Raw genomic sequence first — 18,865 nt, forward strand, 5'->3', positions numbered from 1 at the left:
CCGTAGACAATGGTTCAAACCAGTGTGATTTTAGAAATCTCAACACAACATTGAGATCCCAAGGTGCCACTGGAGGCACAAAAGGAGGCTGTATGTGCAGCACCCCTTTCACAAATGTCTGAACTTCAGGTACTGAAGCCAGTTCTTTCTGGAAGAATATCGACAGGGCCGAAATTTGAACCTTAATGGACCCTAATTTTAGGCCCATAGACAGTCCTGTTTGCAGGAAATGCAAGAAACGACCCAGTTGAAATTCCTGTGTAGGGGCCTTCTTGGCCTCACACCACGCAACATATTTACGCCAAATGCGGTGATAATGTTTTGCGGTTACTTCCTTTCTGGCTTTTACCAGAGTAGGGATGACTTCTTCTGGAATGCCCTTGTCCTTCAGGATCCGGCGTTCAACCGCCATGCCGTCAAACGCAGCCGCGGTAAGTCTTGGAACAGACAAGGCCCCTGCAGTAGCAGGTCCTTTTATTTCTAGAATGTTTATATGAAGAGATGTTTCCATGCTTGACCACAAGCCCTGGAAATTCCTTCCCTGTGTGACTGCTCCCCAGCCTCTCAGGCTGGCATCCGTGGTTACCAGGATCCAATCCTGAATGCCAAATCTGCGGCCCTCTAGTAGATGAGCCCTCTGAAGCCACCACAGGAGAGACACCCTTGTCCTTGGCGACAGGGTTATCCGTTGATGCATCTGAAGATGCGATCCGGACCATTTTCCCAGTAGATCCCACTGAAAAGTTCTTGCATGGAATCTTCCGAATGGAATCGCTTCGTAAGAAGCCACCATTTTTCCCAGGACCCTTGTGCACTGAGACCTGTCCTGGTTTTAGGAGGTTCCTGACTAGCTCGGATAACTCCCTGGCCTTCTCCTCCGGGAGAAACACCTTCTTCTGGACTGTGTCCAGAATCATTCCTAAGAACAGTAGACGTGTCGTTGGAATCAGCTGCGATTTTGGAATATTTAGAATCCATCCGTGCTGACTTAGCACTACCTGAGATAGTGCCACTCCGACTTCTAACTGTTCCTTGGTTCTTGCCCTTATCAGGAGATCGTCCAAGTAAGGGATAATTAAGATGCCTTTTCTTCGTAGAAGAATCATCATTTCGGCCATTACCTTGGTAAAGACCCGAGGCGCCGTGGACAATCCAAACGGCAGCGTCTGAAACTGATAATGACAGTTTTGTACTACAAACCTGAGGTACCCTTGGTGAGAAGGATATATTGGGACGTGGAGATAAGCATCCTTGATGTCCAGCGACACCATATAGTCCCCCTCTTCCAGGTTCGCTATCACCGCTCTGAGTGACTCCATCTTGAATTTGAACCTTTTTATGTAAGTGTTCAAAGATTTTAGATTTAATATTGGTCTCACCGAGCCGTCCGGCTTCGGTACCACAAATAGTGTGGAATAATACCCCTTCCCCTGTTGTAAGAGGGGTACCTTGATTATCACCTGCTGGGAGTACAGCTTGTGAATGGCTTCCAGAACTGCCTCCCTGTCGGAGGAAGACTTTGGTAAAGCAGACTTCAGGAACCGATGAGGAGGAAACGCCTCGAATTCCAGTTTGTACCCCTGTGATACTACCTGTAGAATCCAGGGATCCACTTGCGAGTGAGCCCACTGCGCGTTGAAATACTTGAGACGGGCCCCCATCGTGTCCGAGTCTGCTTGTAAAGCCCCAGCGTCATGCTGAAGACTTGGCAGAAGCAGGGGAGGGCTTCTGCTCCTGGGAAGCGGCTGCATGGTGCTGCCTTTTTCCTCTTCCTCTGCCCTTGGGCAGAAAAGAGTGACCTTTTGCTCGCTTGTACTTATGGGAACGAAAGGACTGAGTTTGAAAAGACTGTGTCTTTTTCTGTTGATGTGAAGTAACCTGGGGTAAAAAGGTGGATTTTCCAGCCGTTGCCACCAGGTCTGTTAGACCAGCCCCAAATAACTCCTCCCCCTTATACGGCAATACTTCCATGTGCCGTTTGGAATCTGCGTCCCCTGACCACTGTCTGGTCCATAATGCTCTTCTGGCAGAGATGGACATTGCGCTTACTCTTGATGCCAGGGTACAAATATCCCTCTGCGCATCACGCATATATAGCAATGCATCCTTTAAATGTTCTATAGTTAACAGAATATTGTCCCTATCCAGGGTATCAATATTCTCAGTCAGGGAATCCGCCCATGCGACTCCAGCACTGCACATCCAGGCTGATGCGATTGCTGGTCGCAGTATAACACCAGTATGTGTGTATATACTTTTCAGGATATTTTCCAGCCTTCTATCAGCTGGTTCTTTGAGGGTGGCCGTATCAGGGGACGGTAACGCTACTTGTTTAGATAAACGTGTGAGCGCCTTATCTACCCTAGGGGGTGTTTCCCACCGTGCCCTAACCTCTGGCGGGAAAGGGTATAGTGCTAATAACTTATTAGAAATTAGCTGTTTTTTATCGGGGGAAACCCACGCTTTATCACACACCTCATTTATTTCCTCAGACTCAGGAAAAACTATTGGCAGTTTTTTCACACCCCACATAATACCCGCCTTTGAGGTATTTGTAGTGTCAGAAAGGTTTAATGCCTCTTTCATTGCCGTGATCATGTAACGTGTGGCCCTACTGGACATTACGTTTGTCTCGTCACCGTCGACACTAGATTCAGTATCTGTATCTGGATCCGTGTCGACCCACTGAGGTAGCGGCCGTTTTAGGGCCCCTGAGGGTGTCTGAGACGCCTGAACAGGCACTAATTGATTTGCCGGCTTTCTCATGTCGTCAACAGTTTTTTGTAAATTGCTGACATTATCACTTAATTGCTTAAACACAATCATCCAGTCAGGTGTCGACTCCCTAGGGGGTGACATCACTAACACAGGCAACTGCTCCGCCTCCACCTCATTTTCCTCCTCATACATGTCGACACACGCGTACCGACACACAGCACACACACCGGGAATGCTCTGATAGAGGACAGGACCCCACTTAGCCCTTTGGAGAGACAGAGGGAGAGTCTGCCAGCACACACCCAGCGCTATATATATACACAGGGATAACCTTATATAAGTGTTAATCCCTTATAGCTGCTGTTAATCTAGTTATTTGCTGCCAAAATGCCCCCCCCTTCTCTTTTTTACCCTGAATCAGATGCAGTACTGCAGGGGAGAATCAGGGAGCCGTCCTTCCAGCGGAGCTGTGAGGGAATAATGGCGCCAGTGTGCTGAGGAGATAGGCCCCGCCCCTTCACGACGTCCTTAACTCCCGCTTTTTTGTGTGAAATGGCAGGGGAAAAAATACATCCATATAGCCCTGGAGCTATATGTGATGTATTCCTTTTGCCAGCTAAGGTATATGTGTGTTATATTGCGTCTCAGGGCGCTCCCCCCCAGCGCCCTGCACCCTCAGTGACCGGAGTGTGAAGTGTGCTGAGAGCAATGGCGCACAGCTGCGGTGCTGTGCGCTACCTTAGTCTTGAAGACAGGATGTCTTCTGCCGCCGCTTTCACCGGACCTTCGTTTCTTCTGGCTCTGTAAGGGGGACGGCGGCGCGGCTCCGGTGACCCATCCAGGCTGAACCTGTGATCGTCCCTCTGGAGCTAACGTCCAGTAGCCTAAGAAGCCCAATCCACTCTGCACTCAGGTGAGTTCGCTTCTTCTCCCCTTAGTCCCACGATGCAGTGAGCCTGTTGCCAGCAGGACTCACTGAAAATAAAAAAACCTAACTAAACTTTTATTCTAAGCAGCTCTGGAGAGCTACCTAGTTTGCACCCTTCTCGGCCGGGCACAAAAATCTAACTGGCTTGGAGGAGGGTCATAGGGGGAGGAGCCAGTGCACACTACCTGATATCTCAAGCTTTTATTTTGTGCCCTGTCTCCTGCGGAGCCGCTATTCCCCATGGTCCTTACGGAGTCCCAGCATCCACTTAGGACGTTAGAGAAAATGGAGAAAATGCCCCAGCTGAAATTCCTCCGTATGAGCCTTCTTGGATTCACACCAAGACACATTTTCTCCAAATATGGTGGTAATGTTTCGCAGTTACTTCTTTTCTAGCCTAAAGCAGTGTGGGAATGACTTCATTGGGAATACCCTTTCGGGCTAGGATTTGGCGTTCAACGGCCATGCCGTCAAACGCAGCCGCGGTAAGTCTTGATACACGCACGGCCCTTGCTGTAACAGGTCCTCTCGTAGAGGAAGAGGCCAGGGATCTCCTATGAGTAATTCCTGAAGATCCGGATACCAGGCCCTCCTTGGCCAGTCTGGAACAATGAGTATCGCCTGAACCCTTGTTCTTCTTATGATCTTTATCACTTTTGGAATGAGTGGAAGTGGAGGGAACACATAGACCGACTAAAACACCCACGGCGTCACTAGGGCGTCCACCGCTATTGCTTGAGGGTCCCTCGACCTGGAACAATATCTCTGAAGTTTCTTGTTGAGGCGAGACGCCATCATGTCTATTTGAGGAATTCCCCAACGACCTGTCACTTCTGCAAAGACCTCTTGATGAAGACCCCACTCTCCTGGATGGAGATCGTGTCTGCTGTTTGTTCCGCCTTGGCGGTTTATGTACGCCACTGCTGTTATGTTGTCAGACTGAATCAAGAAGGGCAGACCGCGAAGAAGATGCTCCGCTTGCAGAATGCCGTTGTAAATGGCCCTTAATTCCAGAATGTTTATGTGTAGACAAGCTTCCTGGCTTGACCATTTTCCCTGGAAATTTTCCCCCTGTGTGACTGCTCCCCAGCCTCGGAGACTTGCATCCGTGGTCACCAGGATACAATCCTGAATCCCGAACCTGCGACCCTCTAGGAGATGAGAGCTGTGCAGCCACCACAGGAGGGAGATTCTGGTCCTGGAGGACAGGATTATTTTTCCGGTGCATGTGCAGGTGAGACCCGGACCACTTGTCCAACAGGTCCCACTGAAACACCCTGGCATGGAATCTGCCAAACTGAATGGCCTCGTGGGCCGCCACCATCTTCCCCAGCAACCGAGTGCATTGATGAATCGACACTCTTGCCTGTTTCAGAATCTGTTTGACCATGTTCTGAATTTCCAGAGCCTTTTCCACTGGAAGAAAGACTCTCTGTAATTCTGTGTCCAGAATCATACCCAAGAATGACAGTCGTGTTGTCGGAACCAACTGTGATTTTGGCAAGTTTAGGAGCCAACCGTGTTGTTGCAGAATTGTCAGGGATAGTGTAATGTTCTGCAGTAATTGCTCCCTGGACCTCGCCTTTATCAGGAGATCGTCCAATTACGATCTCCTCTTGCGCAGGAGAACCATCATTTCCGCCATTACCTTGGTGAAAATTCTCTGGACAGACCAAACGGCAACGTCTGAAACTGATAATGGCAATCTTGTATTGCAAACCTCAGATAAGCCTGATGTGGAGGGTAAATGGGAACATGCAAGTAGGCATCCTTTATATCTACAGACACCATAAAATCCCCCTCCTCCAGACTGGAGATCACTGCCCGGAGAGATTCCATCTTGAATTTTAAATTTCCTTAGGTAGAAATTGAGGGATTTGAGGTTCAGGCTTGGTCTGACTGAGCAGTCTGGCTTCGGGACCACAAACAGGATGGAATAGAAGCCATCTCCCTGTTGCGACAGTGGAACCCCAACAATAACCTGATTTAGACACAATTTTTGTATTGCTTCGCATACCACCTCCCTGTCCTGAAGAGAAGCTGGTAAAGCAGATTTGAAAAAAATGGGCGAGGGGGAACGTCTTGAAACTCTAGTTGGTAACCCTGGGACACTATTTCCAAAACCCATGGGTCGAGGGCCGAACGAGCCCAGCACTGACTGAAGAGTTTGAGACGTGCCCCCACCGGTGCAGATTCCCTCAGAGGAGCCCCAGCGTCATGCGGTGGATTTGGCAGAAGCCGGGGAGGACTTCTGCTCTTGGGAACTTGCCACAGCCGGTGACCTTTTTCCCTTTCCTCTTCCTCTAGAAGTAAGGAAGGAAGTTCTTCTGCCTTTTTTGTATTTATTGGGACGAAAGGACTGCATCGGATAGTGGTGCGTCTTCTTTTGTTGTGCAGGAACATAAGGTAAAAATGACGACTCACCCGCGGTAGCCGTAGATACCAGGTCAGTGAGGCAGTCACCAAACAAGACACCACCTTTATACGGCAGAGACTCCATAGCCTTCTTAGAGTCAGCATCAGCATTCCACTGATGAATCCACAATGCTCTCCTGGCTGAGACTGCCATGGCATTGGCCCTTGATCCCAAAAGGCCAATATCCCTCGCAGCCTCCTTTAGGTAGGCTGCAGCGTCCCTGATATGACCCAGTCTCAAAAGAATGCTATCCCTATCCAGGGTATCTATATCGGAGGACAAGTTATCTGCCCATTTTTCAATAGCGCTACTCACCCATGCCGATGCCACGGCAGGCCTGAGCAGCGTACTCGTAGTGACATAGATGGATTTCAATGTATTTTCCTGATCCGCAGGTTCCTCTAGGGCTGCCGTTTCAGGGGATGGCAGCGCCACCTTTTTGGACAACCGTGATAAAGCTTTGTCCACAGTGGGGGGGGGGGGGGTGACTCCCACTTCTCCCTATCTCCTGAGGGAAACGGATATGCCACCGGAATGCTCTTGGGAATCTGAAACTTTTTGTCAGGATTTTCCCAAACCTTTTCAAAAAGAGCATTCAGCTCATGAGAGGGAGGAAACGTTACCTCAGGTTTCTTTCCTTTATACATGCAGACCCTTGTATCAGGAACATTAGGGTCCTCCGTGATATGTAACACGTCTTTTATCGCCACAATCATGCACTGAATGCTCTTAGCCAGTTTTGGATTTAATCTGGCATCACTATAGTCGACACTGGAGTCAGAGTCCGTGTCAGTATCTGCTATCTGGGTAAATGAACGCTTTTGTGACCCCCAAGGGGGTCTGAACCTGGGACAACACATCCTCCATGGATTTTTTTCCATGCCTGGTTCTGAGACTCAGATTTATCCAATCTTTTATTCAACCGAGCCACATTCGCATTTAAAGCACTCAAAACATTTACCCAATCAGGAGTCAGCGGTGCTGACAGGGTCACTCCCACAGCAGTTTCTGTCACTAAATCCAGCCTCCTCCTGAGAAGAGCACTCAGCCTCAGACATACCGACACCCACAAACACACTGGGCATATAGGGTACAGACCCACAGTAAAGCCTGTCAGAGAAACACAGAGGGAGTTTACCAGCTCACACCCCAGCGCTTATCCCGGTTCTGAACACTTTTGCATAAAGCCCCAGCCCCGTCAGCGCTTCTATATTACATTAAATAGCACCAAATATACTGTGCCCCCCCCCCAACCGTTTTGCACCGTTACTTGCACAGCAGTGGAGAGGAAGGCCAGCGTCTCTGCGGAGAGAAAATGGCGCTAGTGAGAGCTGTGAGGGCTAAGCCACACCCCACCCCCTCAATGGCGCGCTTCAATCCCGCTATTTTATTCAATATTTATACTGGCGGGGGCCTGGATTCAGTGCCTAGGCACTTAAAAACCACTTTTGCCAGTTCTAAAGAGGATTTACATCCTGCCCAGGGCGCCCCTCCCCCCTGTAGTGCCGCTGTGTGTGGGAGCATGGCGCGCAGCGCGGCCGCTGTGCGGTACCTCCAAGCCGTCACTGAAGTCTTTTGACTTCTGGCTCTGCAAGGGGGGTGACGGCGGGCTCCAGGAACGAGCATCTAGGCGTACCTAGCGTTCAGACCCTCAGGAGCTAATGGTGTCCTGTAGCCTAAGAAGCAGAGCCTTGAAACTCACAGAAGTAGGTCTGCTTCTCTCCCCTAAGTCCCACGAGGCAGGGAGACTGTTGCCAGCAGTTCTCCCTGAAAATAATAAACCTAACATAAGTCTTTTTCTGAGAAACTCTGGAGAGCTCCCCAGTGTGCAACCAGTCTCACTGGGCACAGATTCTAAACTGGAGTCTGGAGGAGAGGCATAGAGGGAGGAGCCAGTTCACACCCCTTTTAAAGTCTTAAAGTGCCCATGTCTCCTACAGATCCCGTCTATACCCCATGGTTCTTGAAGCATCCCCAGCATCCTCTAGGACGTATGAGAAATATGGTTATATTTTATTTGTAAAACATTAAAGCTAAATATACTTTGGGGTCGCCCGTACGCCTGACAAAACAGTAGAACACCTTTTGAAAAGTCTACCGATTACAATTTTAAATGTAATGCTTTCATTTTCCAAACACCATAAAATATGGAACTGTATTTTGAAGCAAACTAATCAGGGTACATTACATAACAATTACAGCATCCTACCAGTATAATACTATGCATTCTTACCAACACGACCCAAACGGTGCTCATTTTATTTTGGGAAAGTTACCTACTGTGGTCACTGCATACTGAGTGAGGTTATTACGCTGCAAAGGGGAGCAGGTCCTCCATGTAGAGGTCTTTGGTAGATACATGTGCAGTTCTTGTTCTTTCTCATGCTTGCCGCCAAGCACATATAGCGTCTCATATGTCCTGCTGGTTGACATAAACTCATCCATGGAACGCCAAGTCTTAGGTGGGTTTGTGTTTAATATTTGTAAGAGTCTGTAATATGTATCCTGCTCTTTTGACCTTTGACTTCGCTTGACTAGAACATCGAGAAAGGAGAGGCTTAGAAATGCAGGTCTCACCCGTGCCACTAAATCTTCAAAGTTCTTCTCTCTTGTAGAGTCCACCATGATCCACTTCATGACAGCATTAAACACAAGGTCTTCACTAGTGACATGCAGATCATTACTTTGCAGCAACTCCTCTAGAGTTTCCTTATCCAATTGACCAAATTCATTTTCATTTATAAGCTCTGGAAAGTGCGTGACCGCAACATGAAAAGCAGACTCATACAGATCTGTACAACCATAATGCCGAGAGTAGGACATCATACCCAAGCAGTTGGAGACTCTTAATTCCTGTACTAAGAACCCAACACAGAACTGCTTGGCTTGTCGTAGGTCCAAGAAGTCTGCAGTTTCCAGGAGCTCTGTCACATTAGTCTGGTTTAATTCAATAGTTCCACTTTTTATGAAGTCCAAAAGAGTCCGAAAACATTCCTTTTTTACCCCACGCAGGCGGATGTGATGCAAAGCACTTTCTTTGAAGGCCCCATAAAACATTACTTGAAAATAGCCACTTTCAGCAGCAAGGACAGATTTTTCCACATTGAACAGTGTTTGTTCAACTTCAAGAATTATTTCATTTAATGGCTCCATTTCTAAAAGACTTTTGGACACTTACAATTGTTATACTAGTCTGCACTTTAAGTATATACTTTTTTTTATTGTTAAATACCAAAAACATTAACAGCCATAATTACTAATATAGATACTATGGGGTAAGAAAAAAACGAAAAAACAAAACAAAAAAAAAAAAACAACACACTCTGCCTTGCATAAAATAAGCAGCAACTTAAACTATAGTAATTCTCAGTCACTCAGTATTTTCAGGCTCGAAGTTTTTAGGAGTGTAAACTACAGTACAAAATGCAAATAAAGATTTAGGACATTGCTACAAAGGGAAAGACCTTAAAGGCCACTATAGTTTTGAGGTGTAAATGAAGAAACTGTAATGTCGCTACTGTTTAAGTAATCTATGGCCAAACATTCACACAGCACTCACTACTTAACTACACAGCAGTATGTCCAACATGGTGAGAATTTCCTCTACTGCATGTTCCATTTTCTTTTTGAAGCAAGGTAGTTTCTTTACTCAAAACGCAAAGTGACTTGTTAATACTGCAGACGTGTGAAGACTGACTTAAAAATACTGAATGCTCAGCTGTTCCAAAAATAGCCAGCTTTTCTGTAACTTCTGCACCTGTCCTTCATGCAGCAATGCAATTCCCTCGTCAAATTATGGGGGAGGGCCCACCTCCACTTAGGCCTTAAAAAAAACATTTCCTCACATACTTGTACAAAACTATATCAAGTTTAAAGAATTTCAAATTGCATCCAGCAAAATGTTAGAATTTCTGCTTAATAGTGGAACCACTGTGAAACCGTCTTATTGCTGTTTGTGCTGCTCTTTTTCCATGTACCTTAAATAAGAATCACTATATAACCCAGCAAACGTATTCTTATGTAAGATTATTTCTAACGATCTGTATTCAGATCTCACTTTTCAAAACATTAAAACTAAACTAGGTGCCAAGATCTCATTCATGTTTTTGGAGGCGGTCTCTCTTGCTGTAAGCAACAATCCTATAATTTACACGTTGCAGTTGTTACCACACGGAGCAAGTCCACTTCTGAGTGGATCTTGTTTGTTAGCAGAGTCCCGTTCTAGCTCCATAGATTATGTCATCTGTTACACTGGTCTGATTCCAGCATGCGATTTATTTCCACTTTAACCCTTCATCACACAAATCAGTATAAAAAGCAAAATTAAAATTAATCTAGTAAAAGCTTAATAGTAATTAAAAGAGGTCACCATAAAGCAAAGCCAATCAATAACATTGTGAAGTACCTTACAAAAATATGAACTAAGCATTTAAATATTTTACTTCAATAAAAAAAAGAAAAAAAAGAAATACAAAATGAACATCCATATGAAATAAGCAGAGCCCCAATAGTTTAGTTACATTTTATATATTTCAAATAATTAAGGAACAAAAAGAAAAGGACTTATTTAAAGTAATGTTTTAACCATGATGCACACATATGGCATTAGCCATAGACCAAGAAAGGGCATGGCAGGGACAAGTGAAACAAGAAACTCATAAAACACTACCAAAAATATAACACCTAGCAGTAACTGCAAGTCCGGACTTGCTTAAATTGGCTTATTTTTGCCATTACAAAAGGAAATTGAAGAAAGAAAAAAAGAAATGGTGATCTTCAACTTGAAGTATGGAGCATCCCAGTGGAATCAATCAGGTCATTCTGGCTTGTAAAAAAATTAACCCTCCTGCTGTTGAACGAAAGGGTTTGGAATAGACTCCATGCCATCCTGCGGGCAAATTAGAACCACAGATGTCCCTCTGCAAACAACAAGTCCAAGCTGCCGTGTGTCCTCTGTTAACTTGTATTGGTCATCCGGGTCTGCAGAAGAGAGAAAAGAAATCCTTACAAAATATGCTTTACAGACACCTTGCCAGCTCTCGGGCTATGTGCCGGGAGATATTCAGTGGATTCCCAGGAGCATCTCCGAGGATGCATTTATCATGAATGTCTGCTCGCACCCTCCTGAGACGCAAGCAGAAAATAAGAATTTACTTACCGATAATTCTATTTCTCATAGTCCGTAGTGGATGCTGGGGACTCCGAAAGGACCATGGGGAATAGCGGCTCCGCAGGAGACTGGGCACAAAAGTAAAAGCTTTGAGACTACCTGGTGTGCACTGGCTCCTCCCCCTATGACCCTCCTCCAAGCCTCAGTTAGGATACTGTGCCCGGACGAGCGTACACAATAAGGAAGGATTTTGAATCCCGGGTAAGACTCATACCAGCCACACCAATCACACCGTACAACTTGTGATCTGAACCCAGTTAACAGCATGATAACAGAGGAGCCTCTGAAAAGATGGCTCACAACAATAATAACCCGATTTTTGTAACAATAACTATGTACAAGTATTGCAGACAATCCGCACTTGGGATGGGCGCCCAGCATCCACTACGGACTATGAGAAATAGAATTATCGGTAAGTAAATTCTTATTTTCTCTGACGTCCTAGTGGATGCTGGGGACTCCGTAAGGACCATGGGGATTATACCAAAGCTCCCAAACGGGCGGGAGAGTGCGGATGACTCTGCAGCACCGAATGAGAGAACTCCAGGTCCTCCTCAGCCAGGGTATCAAATTTGTAGAATTTAGCAAACGTGTTTGCCCCTGACCAAGTAGCTGCTCGGCAAAGTTGTAAAGCCGAGACCCCTCGGGCAGCCGCCCAAGATGAGCCCACTTTCCGTGTGGAATGGGCTTTTACAGATTTTGGCTGTGGCAGGCCTGCCACAGAATGTGCAAGCTGAATTGTACTACAAATCCAACGAGCAATAGTCTGCTTAGAAGCAGGAGCACCCAGCTTGTTGGGTGCATACAGGATAAACAGCGAGTCAGATTTTCTGACTCCAGCCGTCCTGGAAACATATATTTTCAGGGCCCTGACTACGTCCAGCAACTTGGAATCCTCCAAGTCCCTAGTAGCCGCAGGTACCACAATAGGCTGGTTTAAGTGAAACGCTGAAACCACCTTAGGGAGAAATTGAGGACGAGTCCTCAATTCTGCCCTGTCCGTATGAAAAATCAGGTAAGGGCTTATACAGGACAAAGCCGCCAATTCTGAGACACGCCTGGCTGAAGCCAGGGCTAACAGCATTACCACTTTCCATGTGAGATATTTTAAGTCCACAGTGGTGAGTGGTTCAAACCAATGTGATTTTAGGAACCCCAAAACTACATTGAGATCCCAAGGTGCCACTGGAGGCACAAAAGGAGGCTGTATATGCAGTACCCCCTTGACAAACGTCTGAACTTCAGGAACTGACGCTAGTTCTTTTTGGAAGAATATTGACAGGGCCGAAATTTGAACCTTAATGGACCCTAATTTTAGGCCCATAGACAGTCCTGTTTGCAGGAAATGCAGGAAACGACCCAGTTGAAATTCCTCTGTAGGGGCCTTCCTGGCCTCACACCACGCAACATATTTACGCCAAATACGGTGATAATGTTGCACGGTTACATCCTTCCTGGCTTTGATCAGGGTAGGGATGACTTCATCCGGAATGCCTTTTTCCTTCAGGATCCGGCGTTCAACCGCCATGCCGTCAAACGCAGCAAGTCTTGGAACAGACATGGTCCCTGCTGGAGCAGGTCCTTTCTTAGAGGTAGAGGCCACGGGTCTTCCGTGAGCATCTCTTGAAGTTCCGGGTACCAAGTCCTTCTTGGCCAATCCGGAGCCACGAGTATAGTCCTTACTCCTCTCCTTCTTATGATTCTCAGTACCTTGGGTATGAGAGGCAGAGGAGGGAACACATACACTGACTGGTACACCCACGGTGTTACCAGAGCGTCCACAGCTATTGCCTGAGGGTCCCTTGACCTGGCGCAATATCTGTCCAGTTTTTTGTTGAAGCGGGACGCCATCATGTCCACCTTTGGTTTTTCCCAACGGTTCACAATCATGTGGAAAACTTCTGGGTGAAGTCCCCACTCCCCCGGGTGGAGGTCGTGTCTGCTGAGGAAGTCTGCTTCCCAGTTGTCCACTCCCGGAATGAACACTGCTGACAGTGCTATCACATGATTTTCCGCCCAGCGAAGAATCCTTGCAACTTCCGTCATTGCCCTCCTGCTTCTTGTGCCGCCCTGTCTGTTTACGTGGGCGACTGCCGTGATGTTGTCCGACTGGATCAACACCGGCTGACCCTGAAGCAGAGGCCTCGCCAGACTTAGGGCATTGTAAATGGCCCTTAGTTCCAGGATATTTATGTGAAGTGACGTTTCCATGCTTGACCACAAGCCCTGGAAATTTCTTCCCTGTGTGACTGCTCCCCAGCCTCTCAGGCTGGCATCCGTGGTCACCAGGACCCAGTCCAGAATGCCGAATCTGCGGCCCTCTAGAAGATGAGCACTCTGTAACCACCACAGGAGAGACACCCTTGTCCTTGGAGACAGGGTTATCCGCTGATGCATTTTAAGATGCGATCCGGACCATTTGTCCAGCAGATCCCACTGAAAAGTTCTTGCGTGGAATCTGCCGAATGGAATCGCTTCGTAAGAAGCCACCATTTTTCCCTGGACCCTTGTGCATTGATGCACTGACACTTGGCCTGGTTTTAGGAGGTTCCTGACTAGGTCGGATAACTCCCTGGCTTTCTCCTCCGGGAGAAACACCTTTTTCTGTACTGTGTCCAGAATCATCCCTAGGAACAGCAGACGTGTCGTCGGAATCAGCTGCGATTTTGGAATATTTAGAATCCATCCGTGCTGTCGTAGTACTACTTGAGATAGTGCTACTCCGACCTCTAACTGTTCTCTGGACCTTGCCCTTATCAGGAGATCGTCCAAGTAAGGGATAATTAAGACGCCTTTTCTTCGAAGAAGAATCATCATTTCGGCCATTACCTTGGTAAAGACCCGGGGTGCCGTGGACAATCCAAACGGCAGCGTCTGAAAAACTGATAGTAACAGTTCTGTACCACAAACCTGAGGTACCCTTGGTGAGAAGGGCAAATTGGGACATGGAGGTAAGCATCCTTGATGTCCAGAGACACCATATAGTCCCCTTCTTCCAGGTTCGCTATCACAGCTCTGAGTGATTCCATCTTGAATTTGAACCTTTGTATGTAAGTGTTCAAGGATTTCAGATTTAGAATAGGTCTCACCGAGCCGTCCGGCTTCGGTACCACAAACAGCGTGGAATAATACCCCTTTCCCTGTTGTAGGAGGGGTACCTTGATTATCACCTGCTGGGAATACAGCTTGTGAATGGCTTCCAATATCGCCTCCCTATCGGAGGGAGACGTTGGTAAAGCAGACTTCAGGAACCGGCGAGGGGGAGACGTCTCGAATTCCAATTTGTACCCCTGAGCTACTACCTGCAGGATCCAGGGGTCCACTTGCGAGTGAGCCCACTGCGCGCTGAAATTCTTGAGACGGGCCCCCACCATGCCTGAGTCCGCTTGTAAGGCCCCAGCGCCATGCTGAGGACTTGGCAGAAGCGGGGGAGGGCTTCTGTTCCTGGGAAGAGGCTGCCTGCTGCAGTCTTTTTCCCCTTCCTCTGCCCCGGGGCAGATATGAGTGGCCTTTTGCCCGCTTGCCCTTATGGGGACGAAAGGACTGAGCCTGAAAAGACGGTGTCTTTTTCTGCTGAGAGGTGACCTGGGGTAAAAAGGTGGATTTCCCAGCCGTTGCAGTGGCCACCAGGTCCGATAGACCGACCCCAAATAACTCCTCCCCTTTATACGGCAATACTTCCATATGTCGCTTGGAATCCGCATCACCTGACCACTGTCGCGTCCATAACCCTCTTCTGGCAGAAATGGACAGCGCACTTACTCTTGATGCCAGAGTGCAAATATCCCTCTGTGCATCTCGCATATATAGAAATGCATCTATAGTCAATAATATATTGTCCCTGTCCTGGGTATCAATATTTTCAGTCAGGGAATCCGACCAAGCCACCCCAGCACTGCACATCCAGGCTGAGGCGATTGCTGGTCGCAGTATAATACCAGTATGTGTGTATATACTTTTTAGGATATTTTCCAGCTTCCTATCAGCTGGTTCCTTGAGGGCGGCCGTATCAGGAGACGGTAACGCCACTTGTTTTGATAAGCGTGTGAGCGCCTTATCTACCCTAGGGGGTGTTTCCCAACGCGCCCTAACCTCTGGCGGGAAAGGGTATAATGCCAATAATTTTTTAGAAATTAGCAGTTTTTTATCGGGGGAAACCCACGCTTCATCACACACCTCATTTAATTCATCTGATTCAGGAAAAACTACGGGTAGTTTTTTCACACCCCACATAATACCCTTTTTTGTGGTACTTGTAGTATCAGAAATGTTCAAAACCTCATTCATTGCCGTGATCATGTAACGTGTGGCCCTACTGGAAAATACGTTTGTTTCCTCACCGTCGACACTGGAGTCAGTGTCTGTGTCTGGGTCGACCATCTGAGGTAACGGGCGCTTTAGAGCCCCTGACGGTGTTTGAGACGCCTGTACAGGTATTAACTGATTTGCCGGCTGTCTCATGTCGTCAGTCTTTTGTAAAGTGCTGACGCTATCACGTAATTCCTTCCATAAGACCATCCAGTCAGGTGTCGACTCCCTAGGGGGTGACATCACTAATACAGGCAATTGCTCCGCCTCCATACCATTTTCCTCCTCATACATGTCGACACAACGTACCGACACACAGCACACACATAGGGAATGCTCTGATAGAGGACAGGACCCCACTAGCCCTTTGGGGAGACAGAGGGAGAGTTTGCCAGCACACACCAGAGCGCTATATATATATATATATATATATATATATATACACATATATATATATATATATATATATATATATATATATATATATATATATATATATATATACATACACACACACAGGGATAACCTTATATAAGTGTTTTTCCCTTATATAGCTGCTGTATAGATTTATCTGCCAAATTAGTGCCCCCCTCTCTTGTTTTACCCTGTTTCTGTAGTGCAGGGCTGCAGGGGAGAGTCAGGGAGCTTCCCTCCAACGGAGCTGTGAGGAAAAAATGGCGCCAGTGTGCTGAGGAGATAGGCCGCCGAGAAGGGGGCGGAGCCTTTTTCCCGCTTTTTTAAGGAAAAATTGGCAGGGGTTAAATGCATCCATATAGCCCAGGAGCTATATGTGATGTATTTTTTGCCATATAAGGTGTTTTTATTGCGTCTCAGGGCGCCCCCCCCCCCAGCGCCCTCAGTGACCGGAGTGTGAAGTGTGCTGAGAGCAATGGCGCACAGCTGCGGTGCTGTGCGCTACCTTATTGAAGACAGGACGTCTTCTGCCGCCGATTTTCCGGACCTCTTCAGTCTTCTGGCTCTGTAAGGGGGCCGGCGGCGCGGCTCTGGGACCCATCCATGGCTGGGCCTGTGATCGTCCCTCTGGAGCTAATGTCCAGTAGCCTAAGAAGCCCAATCCACTCTGCACGCAGGTGAGTTCGCTTCTTCTCCCCTTAGTCCCTCGGTGCAGTGAGCCTGTTGCCAGCAGGTCTCACTGAAAATAAAAAATCTAATTTAAACTTTTACTCTAAGCAGCTCAGGAGAGCCCCTTAGTATGCACCCTTCTCGTTCGGGCACAAAAATCTAACTGGGGCTTGGAGGAGGGTCATAGGGGGAGGGGCCAGTGCACACCAGGTAGTCTCAAAGCTTTTACTTTTGTGCCCAGTCTCCTGCGGAGCCGCTATTCCCCATGGTCCTTTCGGAGTCCCCAGCATCCACTAGGAAATCAGAGAAATCTGCATTAAGAAGGGCTTCGGTGCTGGCCACAACCGCCAGGAGCCTTGTAAATGTAGCGAGTCTGTAACTGTAGTGCGTCCTCACTTAGGGCCTATATTGAGATCTAATCGCAGTAGCAAATATGTTAGCAGTTGGGAAAAACCATGTGCAGTGCAAGGGGGGCAGATATAACATGTGCAGAGAGTTAGATTTGGGTGGGGTGTGTTCAAACTGAAATCTAAATTGCAGTGTAAAAATAAAGCAGCCAGTATTACTCTGCACAGATACAATATAACTCACCCAAACCTAACTCTCTCTCTCTGCGCGTGATATCTGCCCCCCCCCCCCCCCCCCCTGCAGTGCACATGGTTTTGGCCAACTGCTAACAAATTTGCTGCTGTAATCAGGTCTGAATTACCCCCCTTAGAACCAGAGAAGCTTCTGAACGCAGATAAAGCTGTGCAATCCCACGTGAATTAACCAAATATCCTCCAGAGGTTTAGCACAGGGGCGTAATTCCAGTGCAAGAATTGAATCGTCCAAACTGTCAACATATTCATCATGTGGACATTATGGGCCGGATTCAAATGTCCCCCCCCCCCCCCTCCTGTCCATGATCAATACTCGCCAGCAGCTATTCTAATGTTGCTGCCAACAGGCACGACAAGTACATTTCAGCTCGCTACCCCTGGGGGTAGCGAGCTGAAATGTACTTAATGAGACCAATTTGGGTGCCCAAACGGGTCTTTTCACGCTCGCGCCCATTACTTTAATCAGGTTTAGGTGCTTTGCATGCCTAAAACAGATTGTTATGGGCGCGATAACTGGGGGCATTTGAATGTCGCACCTCAATCTCCTGTCACTTAAAATGGAGATTGGGGGTGCGATAACATTTGAATCCCCCCCCCCCCCCAATGAATGTCAACATGATACACTATAACTGACCTGCAGTATTTAGATGCTTCAGACTAGCTGTTTGTGTACTGACCCCTATAGCTGATAGCCATTACACTGATGAATGAAGCACTAAATTATGTATTTTTAAGTGGAAATTGTTACGTTCACATTGATTAAGAACATGGTCAAGAGTTTCTATTGTGTGTATATGACATTTCACTAGTTTATATGCTGTAATGGAACTTTTGCATTAACAAACTGGAGTCTCAACTCTACATTGGGCCGAGAGGACCATAAAAGTCAGTTTTGTAGACACAACAGGGCCCAAGAGCATATAACTATGGGCAAAACACAGCTGTAAACAAGTCCATAAGAAATAATAGGATATAGAAACATGCATACTCAACAGCAAAACTAGACAAAAAGTAAAAAAATAAGAATTTACTCACCAGTAATTCTATTTCTCGTAGTCCGTAGTGGATGCTGGGAACTCCGTAAGGACCACGGGGAATAGACGGGCTCCGCAGGAGACTGGGCACTCTTAAAAGAAAGATTAGGTACTATATCTGGTGTGCACTGGCTCCTCCCTCTATGCCCCTCCTCCAGACCTCAGTTAGGGAAACTGTGCCCGGAAGAGCGGACATTACTAGGAAAGGATTTGGAATCCAGGGTAAGACTCATACCAGCCACACCAATCACACTGTACAACTCGTGATAACCATACCCAGTTAACAGTATGAACAACAACTGAGCCTCAGTAACAGATGGCTCATAACAATAACCCTTTAGTTAAGCAATAACTATATACATGTATTGCAGAGAGCCCGCACTCGGGACGGGCGCCCAGCATCCACTACGGACTACGAGAAATAGAATTACCGGTGAGTAAATTCTTATTTTCTCTGACGTCCTAGTGGATGCTGGGAACTCCGTAAGGACCATGGGGATTATACCAAAGCTCCCAAACGGGCGGGGGAGTGCGGATGACTCTGCAGCACCGAATGAGCAAAGGCAAGGTCCTCCTCAGCCAGGGTATCAAACTTGTAGAACTTAG

At 47.2% G+C, this 18,865-nt stretch overlaps 2 protein-coding genes across 3 annotated transcripts in view; both read right to left on the minus strand.

Moving 5' to 3' along the window:
- The window catches only part of LOC134914771 (kelch-like protein 23), a 43,671-nt gene extending 33,206 nt beyond the window's left edge, over positions 1-10,465 (minus strand). Inside the window, exon 1 of the mRNA XM_063920073.1 lies at positions 8,339-10,465. Within this exon, the coding sequence (XP_063776143.1) occupies positions 8,339-9,215 (877 nt within the window). The 5' untranslated portion in view covers positions 9,216-10,465. The remainder of the gene's footprint in view (positions 1-8,338) is intronic.
- A 105-nt stretch (positions 10,466-10,570) lies between these two features.
- Positions 10,571-18,865, minus strand: part of LSM7 (LSM7 homolog, U6 small nuclear RNA and mRNA degradation associated) — a 57,541-nt gene continuing 49,246 nt past the window's right edge. For both annotated transcript variants that reach the window (XM_063920071.1, XM_063920072.1), the window contains exon 4: positions 10,571-11,042. In XM_063920071.1, the coding sequence (XP_063776141.1) occupies positions 10,900-11,042 (143 nt within the window). In that variant the 3' untranslated portion in view covers positions 10,571-10,899. The remainder of the gene's footprint in view (positions 11,043-18,865) is intronic.

The sequence above is a fragment of the Pseudophryne corroboree genome, chromosome 1, assembly GCF_028390025.1.
Source record: "Pseudophryne corroboree isolate aPseCor3 chromosome 1, aPseCor3.hap2, whole genome shotgun sequence".
Classification (NCBI taxonomy): domain Eukaryota; kingdom Metazoa; phylum Chordata; class Amphibia; order Anura; family Myobatrachidae; genus Pseudophryne; species Pseudophryne corroboree.